At 53.8% G+C, this 17,131-nt stretch overlaps 5 protein-coding genes across 5 annotated transcripts; 2 read left to right on the top strand and 3 right to left on the bottom strand.

Annotated features, from left to right (window-relative positions):
* Positions 1-7: 7 nt before the first annotated feature.
* Positions 8-767, bottom strand: J4E92_008796 (uncharacterized protein; the record flags this gene model as incomplete). Its single annotated transcript, XM_051500147.1, has 2 exons — positions 8-560; positions 619-767. The coding sequence occupies 2 exons, from the start codon at positions 765-767 to the stop codon at positions 8-10; spliced, it is 702 nt and encodes a 233-aa protein (XP_051349535.1).
* Positions 768-2,205: 1,438 nt separating this feature from the next.
* NPS6 (NRPS) lies at positions 2,206-8,171 on the top strand (the record flags this gene model as incomplete). Its single annotated transcript, XM_051500148.1, has 2 exons — positions 2,206-2,700; positions 2,748-8,171. The coding sequence occupies 2 exons, from the start codon at positions 2,206-2,208 to the stop codon at positions 8,169-8,171; spliced, it is 5,919 nt and encodes a 1,972-aa protein (XP_051349536.1).
* A 601-nt stretch (positions 8,172-8,772) lies between these two features.
* Positions 8,773-11,044, top strand: J4E92_008798 (uncharacterized protein; the record flags this gene model as incomplete). The annotated part of the gene is made up of 2 exons (XM_051500149.1): positions 8,773-8,947; positions 9,699-11,044. 2 exons carry the CDS (start codon positions 8,773-8,775, stop codon positions 11,042-11,044), a joined length of 1,521 nt encoding a protein of 506 aa, XP_051349537.1.
* Positions 11,045-11,493: 449 nt separating this feature from the next.
* Positions 11,494-12,638, bottom strand: J4E92_008799 (uncharacterized protein; the record flags this gene model as incomplete). The annotated part of the gene is made up of 2 exons (XM_051500150.1): positions 11,494-11,946; positions 12,006-12,638. The coding sequence occupies 2 exons, from the start codon at positions 12,636-12,638 to the stop codon at positions 11,494-11,496; spliced, it is 1,086 nt and encodes a 361-aa protein (XP_051349538.1).
* Positions 12,639-15,117: 2,479 nt separating this feature from the next.
* Positions 15,118-16,659, bottom strand: J4E92_008800 (uncharacterized protein; the record flags this gene model as incomplete). Its single annotated transcript, XM_051500151.1, has 1 exon — positions 15,118-16,659. One exon carries the CDS (start codon positions 16,657-16,659, stop codon positions 15,118-15,120), a length of 1,542 nt encoding a protein of 513 aa, XP_051349539.1.
* Positions 16,660-17,131: the final 472 nt, after the last annotated feature.

Consider the following 17,131-nt stretch of genomic DNA (forward strand, 5'->3'; position numbering starts at 1 on the left):
GTCAGATTCACGCCAGCTCCACGGACTTTGGTAGTCTCTTTTCTGCGCCTTCCGGCAGCCAGACGAACAATGGAAGCTCTTGGTCCTCCCTTGCGCCGTTGGTTTTATCCGGAGTAATGTCTTCCGACTTGTGCACCAGCTTCTCTTTCAATCTTCTGCTTCCCATCTTCTCGTACAGCTTGATGCCCTGTTTGGAGCTCTCTATGTACATGGGCAACCCAGTCTGCCGGCAAATGTCCATCTCATACTTGAACAGCAACTCGCCAATGCCCCGCCGTTGGTAGTCCGGGTGCACGGCCATGACGTGGCAGTAGACGTATCTCTCATTGAGCCACAGTTTCTCTCTTGCGTCCCAAAGTGGCTTCACAAGTGCCTCGGCTCGTTTGCGGTCTTTGCCCTCCAGCCATCCTATCTCGCCTCTCTTCCAATCACTAGGCGTGATGTACACATCGAAAAGCGCCATCCCAACAATCTTGTTAGTGTCGGTGTCGACACATTTCAGGGTGTATTGCGTTGCACTCGTCTTCCAATACTCCGAGACATGGCCGGTGTGAGCCTGTCTTCTCCTAGTCAGTCTACACGTCCGACAGTCAACGCGATTCAATGACCGGCACTTACCGAAACTCGGAAGTTGAGTCTGTCAAATCTTTCTCGGTAGCCGAAGGAAACAGCGCGCGCGTGATCGGGCTGTCCTTGAAGGCCGCAAAGTGCACATCGTACACCGCGCTAATGTCTGGCACCAGAGCGGGGAGGACTACGAAGCCCATATTGAACGATTCGTCAACTTAGTATAGTGTCGTTTGGATGATCGAGCAGCGGGGAAGGATCTAGACCGTCTGCCAGTCAAGATGTAAACTTAGAAACAGAAGGTTTTGGTAACGTTTGACAGCTGCAGCGAACTGTTCGACCCAAAGACATGAACTTGGTAGCATTATCGCCCATTAACCACGCGGATTCATCGATCCACTCTCGATGCCCAGCCTTGCGGTTCAGAGATCGTCAGTCACGCATACAACATACTTTGATACCAAGCAGTTGGAGGACGGGCACCATAGCTGTGCCAATTCCTCGGCTGTCGCTGGAGCCCTACCACCTGCCTCACAACGCTAAATTACAGGGCGCAAAACTAGAATGCGAGACCCACATTACGACACGAAAAACCCTCACGCCACCGACGACAACCAGACCTTCTCCATTGAGGCGTACCGGCCGTTCTGCCTGAGCCTCCCCCTCGCATGTGCCGATTAAAGTTATCTGATCCGTCCTTAGCGAAACTTCCCGGCCACGGCGAGGGATGTGCCGTCGTACAACCGGATGACGCCTAGAGCGCCAAATCCGAGAAATACCATGGCCATGCGCATATCCACCTCTTGCCGCGATCAGCGCGGACAAGAGAATTTGCCGTGTCGTTCACGCGTGGGATGGCCGTATCCCGTATGTACAGCTTGCATACTGCAGCGCCGGCCCTTCTCATTGAACCAGCAACATCCCTAACGAATGATGCACGACACTTAAAGCCGGTGGACGCTGTCGATCGATGCAAGCAACGGGCATTGCTGCTGTAATTGGACGCGAGTAGTTCTCCGAACATCGGCCGTTATCAGATGAAAAAAGATCTGCAACGCCAAAGACGTAACCCTGCATGACTCCTACTCCATCGGGCAATTCCGCGCTTGCATCGATACCACATCATCAAATTTATCAGATGAAGCCTCATGACGCCGCCTTTCACGCTAGAATTATCTGATCCGCTAAGTGTGGGGATGGGTGTGCAGGGGCGGACGAGGCTTTTCTTTACGGCTAAATCGTGGTACTGCGCCTGATCCCACATTGGTGACATCGCCTCCGTGTTTACGTTAGGCGATGCGCAATACAGCCTGCATCGAGAAAGACACCTGGTGGCGCGATATAGTGGACCCTGTTTCTGCGTCGTAAGAGAAAACTATGACGCCGACGGCTGTCCGACCGAGGATGATGGGTCACTTGAAGCGGTCTGGTGTGCTCGTGCCGGAGATTCATCCTGGCGCGATGTGTGGAGAGTTTAGTTTGTGAGAGAGACGGAAGATCGTGGGTGAAATTGGTGGACTCGCGGCTTTACACTGCTTGGCTACTGCTACAGAAGTATCCAGGGTCTTCATCGGACTCGGAAACATACACGTCTTCCTCAGCTCCACATCTTCTCCAAAAATATATACCGACCTCGCCATGAAGAGACCACATAGCAGTTTGAGCGGCGACAAGATGCATCTTCGCAACGGCGAGCATGTATCAAACTTCAGTGGTGCTCCAGAGGAGCATGTTGCGAAGAAGGTGCAAAGCAATGGCGCCTCGAAGACGCACAAGCAGGCCGCAACCCAGAATGGCGACCATGACGTTCTGCATGCGAACGGCCACAGCTCGAAAGCCAACGAAATTCGGGCACTAATACCCAGCGACCTCACCTCAGATGGCGTTGTGGATACTGTTCTGGCTGCCTGGTCGGTACTCATACACCGATACCAGAGAGATGTCTTCCATCAATTCACTTGGGGCGCGGTCGATGGCCGTGATCGGGCTTCGCAAACCATCAACACAACCGATATCAACTTCGCCAGTCACCAAACAGCCGGGAGTCTGAAGTCACAGATCAGCAATGTGCGGTCAAAGGACTATGATGCGCACAACGCTACTCTCTTCCTCAACGATGGATCATTACATGAGGTATTAACCAGCCCAAGCATTTCTCTAACACGACTGACATGACCCAGTGGACTTTTGAGGTATCATTCAAAAGGGATGGGGGCTCTCTCCATGCCACTTCAAGATGGCAGACGACGACCATGTCTCGCCACCAAGCCGTTTCGCAACTTCATTTCTTTGCTTCGATTCTTGATACCCTATTCAGCAACCCTGACCACACCCTCTCTTCCTTCATGCCTGTTACCGAAGAAGAACTCGATGAGCTCTGGAGCTGGAACTATCCTTTACAGCCAGAGTTGAGGTTCTGCATGCATGAGAAGGTTTCCGAGCAGGCTGCGCTCAATCCGGAGAAGATCGCCATCGAGGCCTGGGATGGCACCTTGACATATCGTCAAGTCGAAGACTATTCTACGGATTTGGCGCAGACTCTGCAGCTACTGGACGACTCGCCGCGTCAGATCATTCCGGTACTTTTTGAGAAGTCGCGATGGACCTCGGTTGCAGTGTTGGCTGTCATGAAGGCCGGCGCATGCTTCGCGCTCCTTGACCCAGCACAACCAGAAGGCCGCCTACGAGCAGTAGTGCAGCAAGTCAGTGCAAAGCTCTTCATCTCATCGAAAGCTCAGTCTACACTAGCTGCCCGTGTCGCCCCATCGGCAACTATCATCCCCATCTCCGCGTCCAAGTTCGACAAGGTGTACTCTCCCGCTGCTGCGCAGCAACCCAAGACCACTCTCGCACCAGTATCACCTGATCAGCCGTTGTACATCCAATTTACCAGTGGAAGTACGGGTCTTCCGAAGGGATGCATCATTACGCACAGTCAGTACACGTCTGGTGCGATACCGCGCGCTGATGCTGTGGGCTATCGATCGCATTCTCGCGTGCTGGACTTTGCGAGTTATGCCTTCGACGTGTGTATTGACTCGATGCTCTGCACTCTTGCCCACGGTGCTACGCTCTGCACACCTTCCGATGAACGTCGGATGAACGACATGAGCGGTGCCATGCGAGACATGCGCGTAACATTCGCTGGTATGACTCCTTCGGTCGCTCGAACGCTGGACGTAGACATTCTCGACCACTTGGATTCCATCGCGCTAGGTGGCGAAGGGGTGTCGACTAGCGATGCGATGTCGTGGGGCCAAAGAACCAGGGTTGTCAACGCCTATGGACCATCGGAAGCCACTGTTGGTGCAACCATTAACGACAACGTCGCCGCTAAGCCATACATCACTATGGGCAAGCGCAAGGGATGTGCCATCTGGCTTACTGAGCCCGAAGACCACAACAAGCTCGTACCCGTGGGAGCAGTCGGTGAGCTGCTCATCGAAGGCCCCATCGTCGGCGACGGGTATCTCAACAACCCGTCAAAGACGAAGGAAGTGTTCATCGAAGACCCAGAGTTCCTACTCAAAGGTAGCAAGAGCTATCCAGGCCGACATGGGCGCATCTACAAGACCGGTGATCTAGTACGTTTTGACCCTGATGGCAACGGTGAACCCATCTTCGTCGGACGTCAAGATCAGCAAGTCAAGCTTCGAGGCCAGCGCATTGAGCTAGCTGAGATTGAGTTCAACATGCAGAAGCATCTCCCCGCAGACACCCAACTCGCTGTTGAAGTCATCAAGCCCAGTGGAGGTGGTGAGCAGACGCTCGTCGCTTTCCTCGTCGAGCAGAAGAAGAACGGCATGCGACATCTCGACGGAAATGTGTTTGGAAGCTTCACCACCAAGTTCCAGTCAGCTCTCAAAGCCATGACCAAGCAACTCGCCATCGACCTTCCCGGCTACATGGTGCCAAGCGCCTACATCCCGCTCTGGAAGATGCCACTACTAGTGTCGTGCAAGACAGACCGCAAGCGACTTCGCGAGATCGGTACCTCGGTCACACGCCAAGATCTCCGGCGCTTCAACTCAGTCATCTCTGAGAAGCAAGAGCCTACTACTGAGACGGAGCTCAAACTTCGTTCACTGTGGGCGAAGCTTCTGGGAGGAGAAGCGGACTTCAGTGCCAACGACAACTTCTTCAGTATGGGCGGAGACTCGCTCCGAGCGATGAGGCTGGTACCTCTTGCTAGAGAAGCTGGGTTGCTGCTACACGTTCCGGATATCATGCTGAATCCTACGCTGTCGGCCATGGCAGCCAAGGCAACACCGTTGTCGGAAGAAGCAACGAACGACGTACCTGCTTTCTCGTTGGTCGGAAAGGATTGGGACGCGAAGTCAGCACAAGCCGAAACTGCCAAACTTTGTGGTGTCGAGGTTGACGAAGTCGAGGACGTTCTTCCCTGCACGCCGCTTCAAGAAGGCCTCATGGCCCTCTCGGCCAAGTTCCAGGATGCGTATGTCGCTCAGCGAGTTGCGACTCTTCCATCAGCAACTGCTGAGCGCTTGAAGAAAGCCTTCGATGTCGCAGTTCAGGGCTCGCCCATCTTGCGCACAAGAATCGTTAACGTTTCCGGCCGTGGCTTGTTCCAAGTCGTCCTCAAGGACGGCAAGCTACTGCGCGACCATGGCTCTGATCCAGCAGAGTATCTTCGACGCGACCGCGAAGAAGCTATGGATCTCGGAACTGCACTATTCCGCTACGGTCTGGCTCAAGAAGTCGGTAGCGACAAGACTCACTTTGTCATCACGATGCATCACGCTGTATACGATGGCTGGTCGATGCCTCTCGTGTTTGATCGCATCAACCGCGCTTTCAACGGCCTCACAACGGAGAGGCCTGTGTCTTTCAAGCACTTCATCAAGCACCTCACTAGCCTTGATCCAGCTGTAGCTCGGGACTACTGGAAAGAGCGATTGAACGGCGTTAACCCGCATCAATTTCCTCCTCTACCACAGAAGGGATATGTCACGCAAGCCGACTCATTGCTTGAGCACTACGTTACCGTTCCAACATCAGCGCACAACAAGCTCACTCTGGCAACTATCATCCGTGGAGCTTGGGCACTGACATCGTCATTGTACATGGGCCATCCCGATGTCGTGTTCGGAGAGACGTTGACAGGTCGTTCCGCGCCCGTACACGCGATTGTGGAAATCGAAGGACCCATGATCACAACCGTTCCCATTCGCGTCCGACTGAATCTCGACCGACCAATCGCTGAGTACCTACAAGCCGTTCACGCGCAGACTGTGCAGCAGATCCCGCATGAGCACTTGGGCTTGCAGAACATCCGCAGACTGAGCAAGGACGCACGTGTAGCATGCGATCTGCGCACGGGTCTGGTTTTGCATCCCAGAGAGGACGATGACGGTGCTCCTGTCGATATGGAGACTGCCCCTGCTAACACGTTCCTTCCCGCTGATGACGCGGAAGCTGCACGTGAAGCACTCAAGTTCAACACATACGCACTCATGCTCGTGTGCACATTGGACGAGAACGGCTTCTTGGTCATGGCCAGCTTCGATTCGAAGTGCATCAGCAAGGACGCTATGGAGAGGGTACTCGTCGTGTTCAACCGCATCATCACGGCGTTCTTGGGTAACCCCGAGAGCAAGCTGGGCGACGTGGCTGTTCTCGATCCTGCCGAAGCTCGAGATGCAGAGGCGATGAGGCCGCGAGATGTCATGAGCGACAGTGGTGTAGGCACCTCGCCAATCGACAGCCCGACTCAAGATGCCAAGTCAAAGGCGTCGTCGCCAAACGAGCAGAAGCTGTGCAGTATTCTCAGTCGCATCCTCGGTATGCCAGAGACGGAGATCAAGCCCAGCGACAGCTTCTTTGAACTGGGTGGTGACTCGATCGGCGCAATGCGCCTCGTGTCCGATGCGCGCGCACAAGGCTTGAATCTGACGGTGGCTCAAGTCTTCCAGAGCCAGTCTCTATCCGAGTTGGCGGCTTTGACTGGCAACGAGAAAGAAGATAAGCTGTTGGATATCCTCAGCCGCATCCTTGGTATGCCCAAGAGCGAGATCAATGGCAGCGACAGCTTCTTCGAGCTAGGAGGCGACTCTATTGGAGCCATGCGTCTCGTGTCTGACGCGCGCGCTCAAGGCCTCAACATCACAGTCGCGCAAGTCTTCCAAAGCCAGTCTCTTTCCGAGCTTGCTTCGTCCGCCGAGGAAGCAAATGCATCGCAGACTAACGTGAACATTGATGCGCCTTTCGCCGCGCTCGGTAAGGAAGCGTCGCTATACAGCGCTGACCGCATCGGTGCATACCTCCAGGATCAGTCATGGCAGATTGCGGATATATACCCTGCAAGGCCGCTCCAGCAACTCGCTGTCGAGGGTACCGTCGATCTGCCACGTTACTCACTTCGTTACGAACTCATCAAGTTCGTCACACCAGTCGATCGTCAGAAGCTCGAGCAAGCTTGCCAAGAGCTCGTGGCACGCAACGAAGTCCTACGCACTGTCTTCGTCAAAGACGAGAGCAAGGTACTTGGCGTGGTGCTGTCATCTCTGCGGGTTCCCTACACCGAGATCGCAGTGCCAGACAACGAAGGCATCAACACGGTCGCCCAAGCCTTCACGACACAAGACATCCAAGCGCCCAAGCCACATGGCTCGTCATTCGTGTCCTTCACCCTCTTCACGAGCGCAAAGACCGGCGCTTCAACCCTCGTCTTCCGCATCTCCCACGCGCAATACGACGAGATCTGTCTCCCCATCCTGTACGAGCAGCTCTCCGCGCTATACGCAGACACCGACGTACCAGAGACGATACCATTCAGCAAGCACGTAAACCACGTGGTTCTAGACAACATGCCGAAAGCCATCCCTTACTGGCAGAACCTTCTCTCCGGTTCCCAGATGTCTGTCATGAAGCCCGATATTCCGCTCACACACCGCGGCCCTGCCGATGTATACATGGAGTTTGATATCTCTGCCCGCCCAGCAAACATCACCATTGGATCGCTGCCAACAGCTGCATGGGCGCTCGTGCTATCGCAGCGTCTTGGTCTCAAAGACGTAGTCTTTGGTGAGGTCGTCTCGGGAAGGAACATCGGCGCGGCGAACGCTGATCGCATTTTTGGACCGACATGGCAGTACATTCCCTTCCGTGTACCATTCAAGTCTAGCTGGACGTACCTCGACCTGTTGAACTTCGTGCAGCACCAGCACATTACCTCCGCGGCCTACGAGTCCATGGGCTTCACGGAAATCGTGGAGAACTGCACGGATTGGGATGCCAAGAAGGTCAACTGGTTCGATACAGTTGTCCACCAAGCACCTGCTTGGGTCGAGGAAATGCCGTTCGGCAATGGTGTTGAGGCGAAGTTCGAAACGCTGTATCCGCATGGCGAGCCGCTGAGGGAATGGAAGTGCCAGGCCTTTGTCAAGGATGGAGGAAAGAAGTTGGGTATTGAGATTGTTACTTTTGAGGAGTGGAAGGACGTTGCGAGGGGAGTGTTGAAGGAGGTTGGTGAGGCGTTGGAGTGCTTGATGAAGGGTAAGGCGGGAGAGAAGATCTTCGATGGTGGGGATGCGGGTGGTGAGGAGGGCAAGCAGAGCTTGGAGGATTTTGAGGGTGTGATGTAAGTCGCATCTCGGTGTTTGGGTTGGCGTTAGTGTGATTGTAACCTTTTCCCATTTGGCTCTTTGAAACTTTGGTATCTCCCGCTGAGTTGTGATTGTGTACGTGACTTGGCTCGGTATCGCTCGTTCTTCCCTTGGTTTGCGTACCACGCCTCATCAGTTTCGCAATACCGTTGAGCATCATCCGCCGAGTACAATCACCCTGCACTTTCTTTTACCCAGGGTCAATACAGATTTATGTCGTGGCTCAAAGTTCCTTGACTAGGCACCATGCGGATATGAGTTCCTAGTGATGCGATGGTACTCGTCCGCGTAGCGTTACGCACGTGCTTGTCATCGAGTCCAAGTGTGACGAAGTTCATCTCGAATAGCGTCTTCGTGCTACAAGAGTCGGTTTTGATGTAGAGTAGACGGACATGAGAGACTGTGATAGTTACCGGACGTTGTTGACATTTGCCCTATGCCTCCTCTCGTTAGGTCAAACCGGCTGGTATCGTACATATACCACGGATGTGTCGTTTGAGAGTTCAATCGACACATCTACCAGTTGCTCTTCATTGATATACGCTGTTATCGTCCATCGATCGATATACAATCCGCTACCATGAATCTTCTTCTGACAATCGTCTCTCTTGCCGTCTTCGCGGCAGCGGCCCCTCCACCAGGGCTGAGTAAAAGACAAGGCGCTCTTACCGGTCCCATCCCCGCTCAAGGCCAAGTCGAATGCGATAACGAACCCGGTCGCACATATTGCTTCGACGAAGTCGTTTGGGGCAAAGGTACGTCATCCATCTCGATACCTCGCCCAATCCACCTTTTTGCAATTTCCTCTTCGTTCCTCGATATACTCGCTGGTTAGCAAGGCTGATCTCCTACAGGCCAAGACTACCAGACGCTCCTTCACAGCTACTGTCAAGGGGAATACGCCCACGACGCTCTGAGCTGCCACGGATGCATGCGCCAGCCGTTCCCAACTGACCTCTGCGACGCTGGGCCAGGGGCTTGGAACTCGGCGTTTTATTGTACCGAAGATGGCTACAAATTCTCGCATCGATGCCAGGATTGGTGCAAGGATGGATTGTGTGAATGATTGACGACAGCGTGGCGTATTGGGGTGGTTGAGTGCGCGAAAGGGCGGTGGTTGGGAAGAGAAAGCAAGGGGCTCTGCTTGCCCAGATAGGTTAGCGCGGTTGGCGGTGGACAAAGGCGGGATTTTCGCTCTCTTATAGATCAATCCGGTATCCCATATCTCTTGTAGTTCTATGGAAAACTGTATTCCATCCTCATCTTAAACCTTGTCTGTTTCTACCTAGGTATGCCCAGATAGCATATCGATGTCGGGAAGGAACGCGTCCTGGTCATGGCACGTGCTTTCGTGGTTAGCGTGATTGCCCAGCATTCCATCATGCCCCGCGTCTGCCTAGCGACCTTGACCACACATCAAACCTCCACATGTCACAGAACGCTCTCGCTCTGCTCTAGTACGCGCATCCAGCACGATGGATGCGGAACTACCACACCTTCCCGCAGAGGTACATCGCCTTATCGCAGCATACGTCGACCGTGAGGATTTACCAAACTATCGGCTCGCAAGCAAACAGTTGTGCGTTATAGGCACCGAAGAACTCTTCAATACGATTGTCTTCCACTACAGTACTGCGAGCATCGATCGCCTGCAGAAGCTCAGTGCAAATGATCGACTTCGAAGATGTGTCAAGACCATCTTCTGGGACGACAATTTGTGGCATATTTATCGCGTCGAGGGCATGCACGAATGGAAATGGTACTGGGACTTCACAGCAGGTCTTTTCCTGCCCCGTCATCGCCGTCGCGTTTCACAAGAGCTAGATAAGCCGTTATATGCTCAGCTTGCGGAGGACCGACGAGAGTATGAGGCGTATGGTGACAAAGTAAAGGACGAGAGAATCGCAAGACAAACAATGAGCCAGTTTGAGGCGCTTGGAAACTTTCAAAACTTACGTTCGGTACACATGGTCAACGGCCAGCTTTCGCAGGCCCACCGAGGTGTGAGAAAAGTGGCACATGCGCTACCCCGCGCTTTGCCCGTACCTCCCGTGTTGCGCAGAGGAGAAGGTATCAACGCTTTCTATGCGCTACCAGGGGTTGAGGCTTTCCGGACTATACAGCAATATTGCAAACCCTCGCTGAGAAAACTCAAGTTAGACAGAGTACAACCTCAAGCTTTCACCTCATGGGAGCCGGGCGATCTACATTGCTTAACAAGTCTGGACATCACGATCTTTGGATTCTCCGGTGACTGGCGCTTCCAAAGTACTAAATGGACGTTGGAACTACTAATGGAAAACCTGGAGATGTTCATTGCGTGTCTACCAGAGCTCGAAAGTCTCAAAGTCGGCCTGGAGAACGGGTCAGTGGACACCACTGCACCACTCGCGAGCATCCGCCACGTTTTCGCTGCTGAAACTACATGGCCCAAACTACGGAAATTATCGTTGTCTGGGTTTTCTGCTACGCCCGAGACATTGATGTCACTTCTGAGCAGACACAGCTCTACGTTGAAGGATCTCAGGCTACGCGACATTTCCTGGAAGGCAGGCCCAAACGACGCAGCAGAAGAAAAGCCCAAGGTGTCATTGAGGTCTATTCAGCATTGTGCATGGCCGCGAGTACTGCAAGAGATAGCGGAGTGCTTGTCGCTGAAACGTGCGACTGTGTCGGGAACGCTTGGTGAAAACGGAGATGTGCTTGGATGGCGACTGGACAAGAACGATGAGCTCGCCGCTGATGTTGAGGATTTCTTTGTCAGTGGAGGGCAGTGCCCGCTGACGGCTCACAACGCTCACTTTGCGATCGACAATTGCGAACTCCCCCCAATCTCAGTCGCATCATCGTAGCGATACATCAAGTACGGAAACGCGGATTCTGATGAGCTTTACTAAAGGGCCCCCCTGGAGATCTACACGCCAGTGTTCGTCGTGGTCGCGCATAGAACATCGCGTATATTCTTAGGGGGCTTTACAGTAAGAGGCACTACAAGACAACTAGCTTTTGGCGATGATCTTCACGTGAGATACAGTCAGAATCTGCAAAGATGAGGATATGGGGTCGGTGTCTTACACGCCGTCAGTACTGTTACCATATCGCCTGTTTCAGCCACTTTCATTACATGAAGGGGCCATGCGACCCAATCGTACCAGTCGCACATAGTCTCACAATCGAGAGGAACTTCTCATGGATACACATGTCATTCTAATAAAATATTTACAGAAGCGCTAAGAACACGAAAAGGCGTAAACGGGCACTGCCACCCAAGCAACGCTAAACACAAAAGGCCAAACAAGTTCTAGTAGTTGTACTTGTAGCACAGCGTTGTTCCAGTGGTGTCGAGGACATCCCTGACCTTGACATCAGGACGGATACCGTAGACGTTGATGTTGGTGTCGAGGGTAAGGGCGCGGCCAGATGCGTCGTTGCCGTTGATGGTGTTGACACGAGCACCGTTGGCGTTCTGCCAGATGCGGAAGTTGCGGTCGACGAAAGCGTGGTGGAGCCAGAAGATGGGGTCGGCGGGCGAACCGTACGTGTCTTGCATGACAGCGCCGATGCCGTTGTGGCCCCAGGCGTGGGGGCCTCCCTCTGCGCATTGGGCCATGCCGGCGAAGTCGCCGTAGGCGTTGCACTGGTTCACGTAGTCGGAGTTGCAGTATTGGGTCTTGGCGGCATCGCCGTTGCGGGCAAGGCAATGGGGGGTGTTGCCTGAACCGGGGCCAATGTTAATGGCAAGGTTGGCGAATGCCTGCAGAGTGTTAGTTGCTTGGTTATAGGAGGCGTGTCGGACAATGGGGTTGTACTTACGCCATTGGTTACACAGTTTCCGCCCAGGGCAATGCCTCCGAACCACTTGGCTGAGAAGATGGATGATGCCGAGAAGCGACCGGCGTACTTGGTCTCGTCGAACCAGGGCATAGTTTGGCTGAAGCCACATTCTGAGCGTAGAATGTCCTCGAAGACCCAGGTGTAGTATCGGTGCCAGAGCAAGAATTTGGAGTTTCCGTGCACGTTGGGTGTCAGGGTCTGGTGGAGGGCGACGAGATCCTCATACCGGCTCTTGGCTGCGGGGAACTGGCCTGAGGGAGCGCGGCCCATCAAGCACTTGATGGCATCCACGAATTGTTGCTTGCTGCTGTCGGGGTAGGAGTCCCACTCAACGCGGACGCGGGGGTTGGCGCATGTTGCAGCGGCAGCGAGAGTAGAAACGCGGAAGTTTTGGTTTTGCGCAGCAGGCTCCTCTGGTTGTGTGGCATTGTGCTCCTCGAATATCCGCTTGGCATCCGCGAGAGGAACAGGCTGAACGAACTTTGGTGTCTCGGCGAAGATGTTGAGGGGTAGGGCCTTGATGAGCTTGGTCAGGGGAAGTTCCTGAGGAGATGGAAGCGCGGAAACGCTGGCTACAACAGCCAAGGTGGCGGACAAGATTGAGGTACGCATGATTAAGGTATAAGTATTAAAAAGGTACTAAGATCCCGATTGACAGTAGCAGGAAAGCGAAGGACAACAACCTAAAAGCGAATGCGGTTGCTTGGTGTGATTGTTGAGCGAGCTGTACAAAAAGATCCCGACATGCAGGACGGCCAGTCATCCTTATACCTGGGACCTGCATCTTCCGCCTTACCGCCCGACTATCCACAGCGCGCGCGCCTCGTACTGCAGATCATTCGCAGTGCGCTTGACGAGCCGTCTCACCAGCGACACCTGATGATCGGTCATGGAAATACGAAGCACGCATGTACCGTGGGCGTGAATTCGGCCTAGGCCTGCAACGTAGTATTGGAAAGTAAGTAAGCGTGCGCGAGCTACAGCAGAGGGAACAAATGATAAGTGGGAGGCTATACTGCTTTTGGGCCGTGGCTCATCAAACGCTGGCCGGGCGCCCAGGTCAGGCCAACCTCGGGCTTGACAGTCTACACACGAGGATAATGCTGCTTGCCGTGGGCTCCTGGGCCTGAGCCGACCCCGAGTTGCGCGGAAATTGTCAGCGCGCTGACGTGAACGAACTACTGTGGAGCTTGTCGCTTTTCCTGGGCTGCCCACGCTGCGTTCACGCGGCGGACCTGCCGGCTGCCGGAATGCAGGGCCGCCATGATTGGATGGCGCATCGTGTTTTTCTCTTCGCTTCCAGATGCCGTGCAGCCAAATATAGCTCTCAGGAACGCCCTCGGTATCTAGCAATGTCTACTAATGCTCCGGTCAACATGGCGTCCGCCAGCGTGCCATAGCTACTGTCATGCAGACTGTCACATCGCGCGCGGGTGAGTTGTCAATTGAATACGGCAGCGTCATCTCGACTGAAGGATTTGCTAGCATCGCCCTTCGCCCGTTCAGCTGAGATTAGAATGCCACAATCCATTGTGCGACGGCAAGATAGCAGCCGTTGCCGTTGCAAACAAAGTGGCTGTGATTTGAAAGGGGGATCTGCGGCCAGCATGCACTTCCTGTCGCTAAAAACCCAACCCCCAGCGCCTCACATAAAGGCGCTCCACACACAAGCGGGAATAACCTCGCACAAAGCATCCCGAACAATCCACTATCGCCTTATCACGCAAACTCCCCATCGCAATCTCCTCGCGCACAGGCTTATCGGCCGTCTATTTCGAGTGGCAAGCTCCACTTCGCATCGCGCACGCCTCCATGCCTCGTCGTACGAGGTCCAATTCCACAGTACGAAGGCAGCATGGTGATGATGTTGGAAAGTGCGTGAGGGCGAAGGAGGAATACGGTCTACCCCGCCAGCTACTCAGCGCTAGCCAGCGCCGACACGAGAAAAACAATAACACTACTGCTCGAGGGCTGAAGAAGGCTGAGCTTAGTACCTGCGAGGCGTGCGCAAAAAACCCATCCCGTGTAAGATTCTTTTTAGCAATCGAAACGGCGAGCCCGGCGCGCCGCTATGCTTCTTCACCGCCATACAACTCACCAGTGCAAACCCCAAGCAATGCCGCAACGGGCATGTGCCACATGAGCAAAGAAGAAAAACGTTTCAATCTATGTGTAGAACGCATGTTCGCGCTACTATAGGGCGTGTCTCAGCCTCATGGGACGGTTGTTCGGTTACACATAACCCACTAGAGCCTACCGCTACCAGCGTCTCTACCAGCGGCAGCGTCCCCAACGAGGAAAGTCACACGGCTGGGTTGGAGAACACCGGTACTGGTACCGCTCGCGATGCGTGCACGTGGCAAATCGAGCATATGATGCTTTTGTGCTCTCATCAGCAATGTAACCCGCGCTACGCCTCGCGAGCGTTCGCAGTCGACCCAGATGGGTGTTTTGGAAACCGAGTACTTTCTTACAACTCCGACAGAACAATATTGCCGCCGCACGGAGATCAGCGGTCTCCGCGATCTAGGTCTGAGAAGCCGAGAACTGTATATGCTTGTTCGTGCAGGCCTTCTTTTTTCCGTTTGCCACGCTTCGATCAGCAGTTTTGGTTGGCGCAGTGATGCTGGGTTTGGGAAGCCGAGTATATACTGCGGCGCATGCTTCTCCATATTCTTCAACATGGGCCCGTTCCTGCCACGCTGAACTCCGCAGTTTCGGTATGCGATGCATTGGCTCGAAACGGAGTCGTCATCATCTATGAGGTGCGCATTGAGCCTGTAGTGGTCGATTCCATTACGTCTTACAGTCGTAAGACTCGTCGCATTCACCTAAAATGTCAAGTTACACGACAGGCTATACATTGTTCAATTTGTTCGGACGTTGGTTTTGAAGTGCGTCGATACAAGACATGGTTTACCCGGAGGCCGAGATTGATGACATGAACCTTGCTTCCGATACTTTCGGTGACATGTCGGTTCCCTCCCTTCCGCTATGTCGACATCTGCCGCAACCCGCCGTAAGACCTAATAAGTGCATCAGCACTACGGCAATGAGGAGCGCATCTCACTTAGCCCTGGTCATGTCTTAATCAGACTACACGTCGTGTGACCCTGACCGAAAAGTCTTCCATAATCCACATGCCGGCATTGTATATCTTCGCCGCTTCTTGCGGATGCACGATCGAGAAGTCGAACCGCCTCAATAGCTCGACAAACACTTTGTTGAACTCCATCAACGCGACGTTCTGGCCCAAGCACTTGTATTTTCCGTAGTGGAAGACTAGGTCCACGGTACTGGCCATGTGCGCAAGACGTGCAGGATCTTCCGAAGCGTCCAGCCAACGTTCTGGCCTGAAGAGCTCAGCATCCGGGCCGAAGATATCTGTAGAGTGCTGGATGCTGAGATAGGAAGACCCAATCTGCGTGCCTGCAGGAATGAATTTGCCGGCAAGGATATCACCGCCTGCAGGAACGGCTTTGAAGTTCGACCCGCTCGCTGGAGGCAGAATGCGCAGGCCCTCTTTGATAGTAGCTTGAAGGTACGGTAGTTGTCGCGCCTCAGCATCCGTAATAGGCGAAGAAATCGTCCCAGCAGCAATACCGTCATCGATCTCCGCTTGCAGTCTTCTATAAGAAGACGCGTTGGCCAGCGTATGCAGCATTACAGCGCGAATCGTAGAAGCCGAAGTATCGCTACCAGCGATAATCTGCAGGAGCGCTTCGCTCGATGCTTCTTCCGGCGTAAGACCATGACGAATAAACGATCCGAGCATATCGGACTTTGGCTTGGAATCCTCGGATGCAAATCTTTCCGCAACTGCTTTCCTTGCCACGTTGATGAAGGCCCCGAAGCCGAGCTTGTCGCTCTCTTTGGGAAGCACACCTCTCAACAGGCGCGAATGCAGCAGGTTCGCCAGCCAAGGCACGTATGAAAGCGCCATCATGACGGGGACGTATGTCGTTGTGATCTTAATGTAATCGTGGAGATCGACGTCTTGCTTCAGATACCCCATCGGTTTCCCGAATGCCAGTGCGCTGATGACGTCCAAGGTGAAGTATTGCGTTTTGAGCGCAAAATCCATGGGTCGGTATTCAGTTGCGGTCGAGATATACTTCGTCTCGATCAAATCGATGAAAGCAGCAACCTGATCATCAACAGTGCCTTCCATGGACTCATTCTCCTTCCCAGAATACCCAGGAGCCATCTTACTCCTCAATGTCAAATGCGCCGCCTCGTCGCGCATGGAGAAGAGGTTGTCGCGTCCAGGCTCCAGCTTCATCGCATCGTACCATGGCCCTCGTGTGTATTCAGATCGCACTGCTGTCGTTCGGCGCACAATGTCTGGATCGCTGGTGACCAGGTCGGTTGGGCTGACGCGTACCAGCGGGCCATATTTGTCGGTCAGTTCTTTCGTCGCGAAAGGCAGTTGCCCTCTGAGCGATTTCGATATGATCCAGTAGCTAGAGATTGATGCCCAGAAGGGACCGGGTATGTGCGATAGACGGTACCATTGCAGCGCGACGCGGGTGAGGTATGTCAGCAGTAGTGCGGTTGGTACGCCAATCGCGACGAGGCTGTTGTAATTGTTCAGCACGGGGCTGGCCACGCCATCGTCAACGCTACCCGCCATTCTACAACGAGATATACTGAACGAGGGGGAATACTGTGCGATGCGCATCTCGTCTCGCGTCGCATCATATATGTCTTGCCCATTGCATTACTGGGCGTAAGCATGTTTTGTCGTGCATTATCGCACGGCAGGCATCTCTCGCTGCTTGAGTCCCTTCTCGCACTAGTCTGCAGACGGGTACATCGCACAAGATTTACACCCAACCGTTCATCGCGGACATGCCAGCCAAAATCTTTCGTTGCTATTCGGTAGCTCTGTTGAAAAAGAGGGTGAGGCCTATATTCCTTCAATTACTGAGAACCGTGTGTAGAAGCACGCGCGCGTGTTGCCAGTAGTGATGGAAGGCATGAGTTGTAATCATTGCATACTGATAAACATGAAATCTGTCTCAAAGCAGTACCCCGCATGCCACCGATTTCAATCCCCTGCTACTTAATATATACCGCGTCATCGTGCGTGAGGTAAAATCCAT

Source organism: Alternaria infectoria (assembly GCF_024043175.1).
Source record: "Alternaria infectoria strain BMP 0036 chromosome Unknown scaffold_19, whole genome shotgun sequence".
NCBI classification, from domain to species: Eukaryota; Fungi; Ascomycota; class Dothideomycetes; order Pleosporales; family Pleosporaceae; genus Alternaria; species Alternaria infectoria.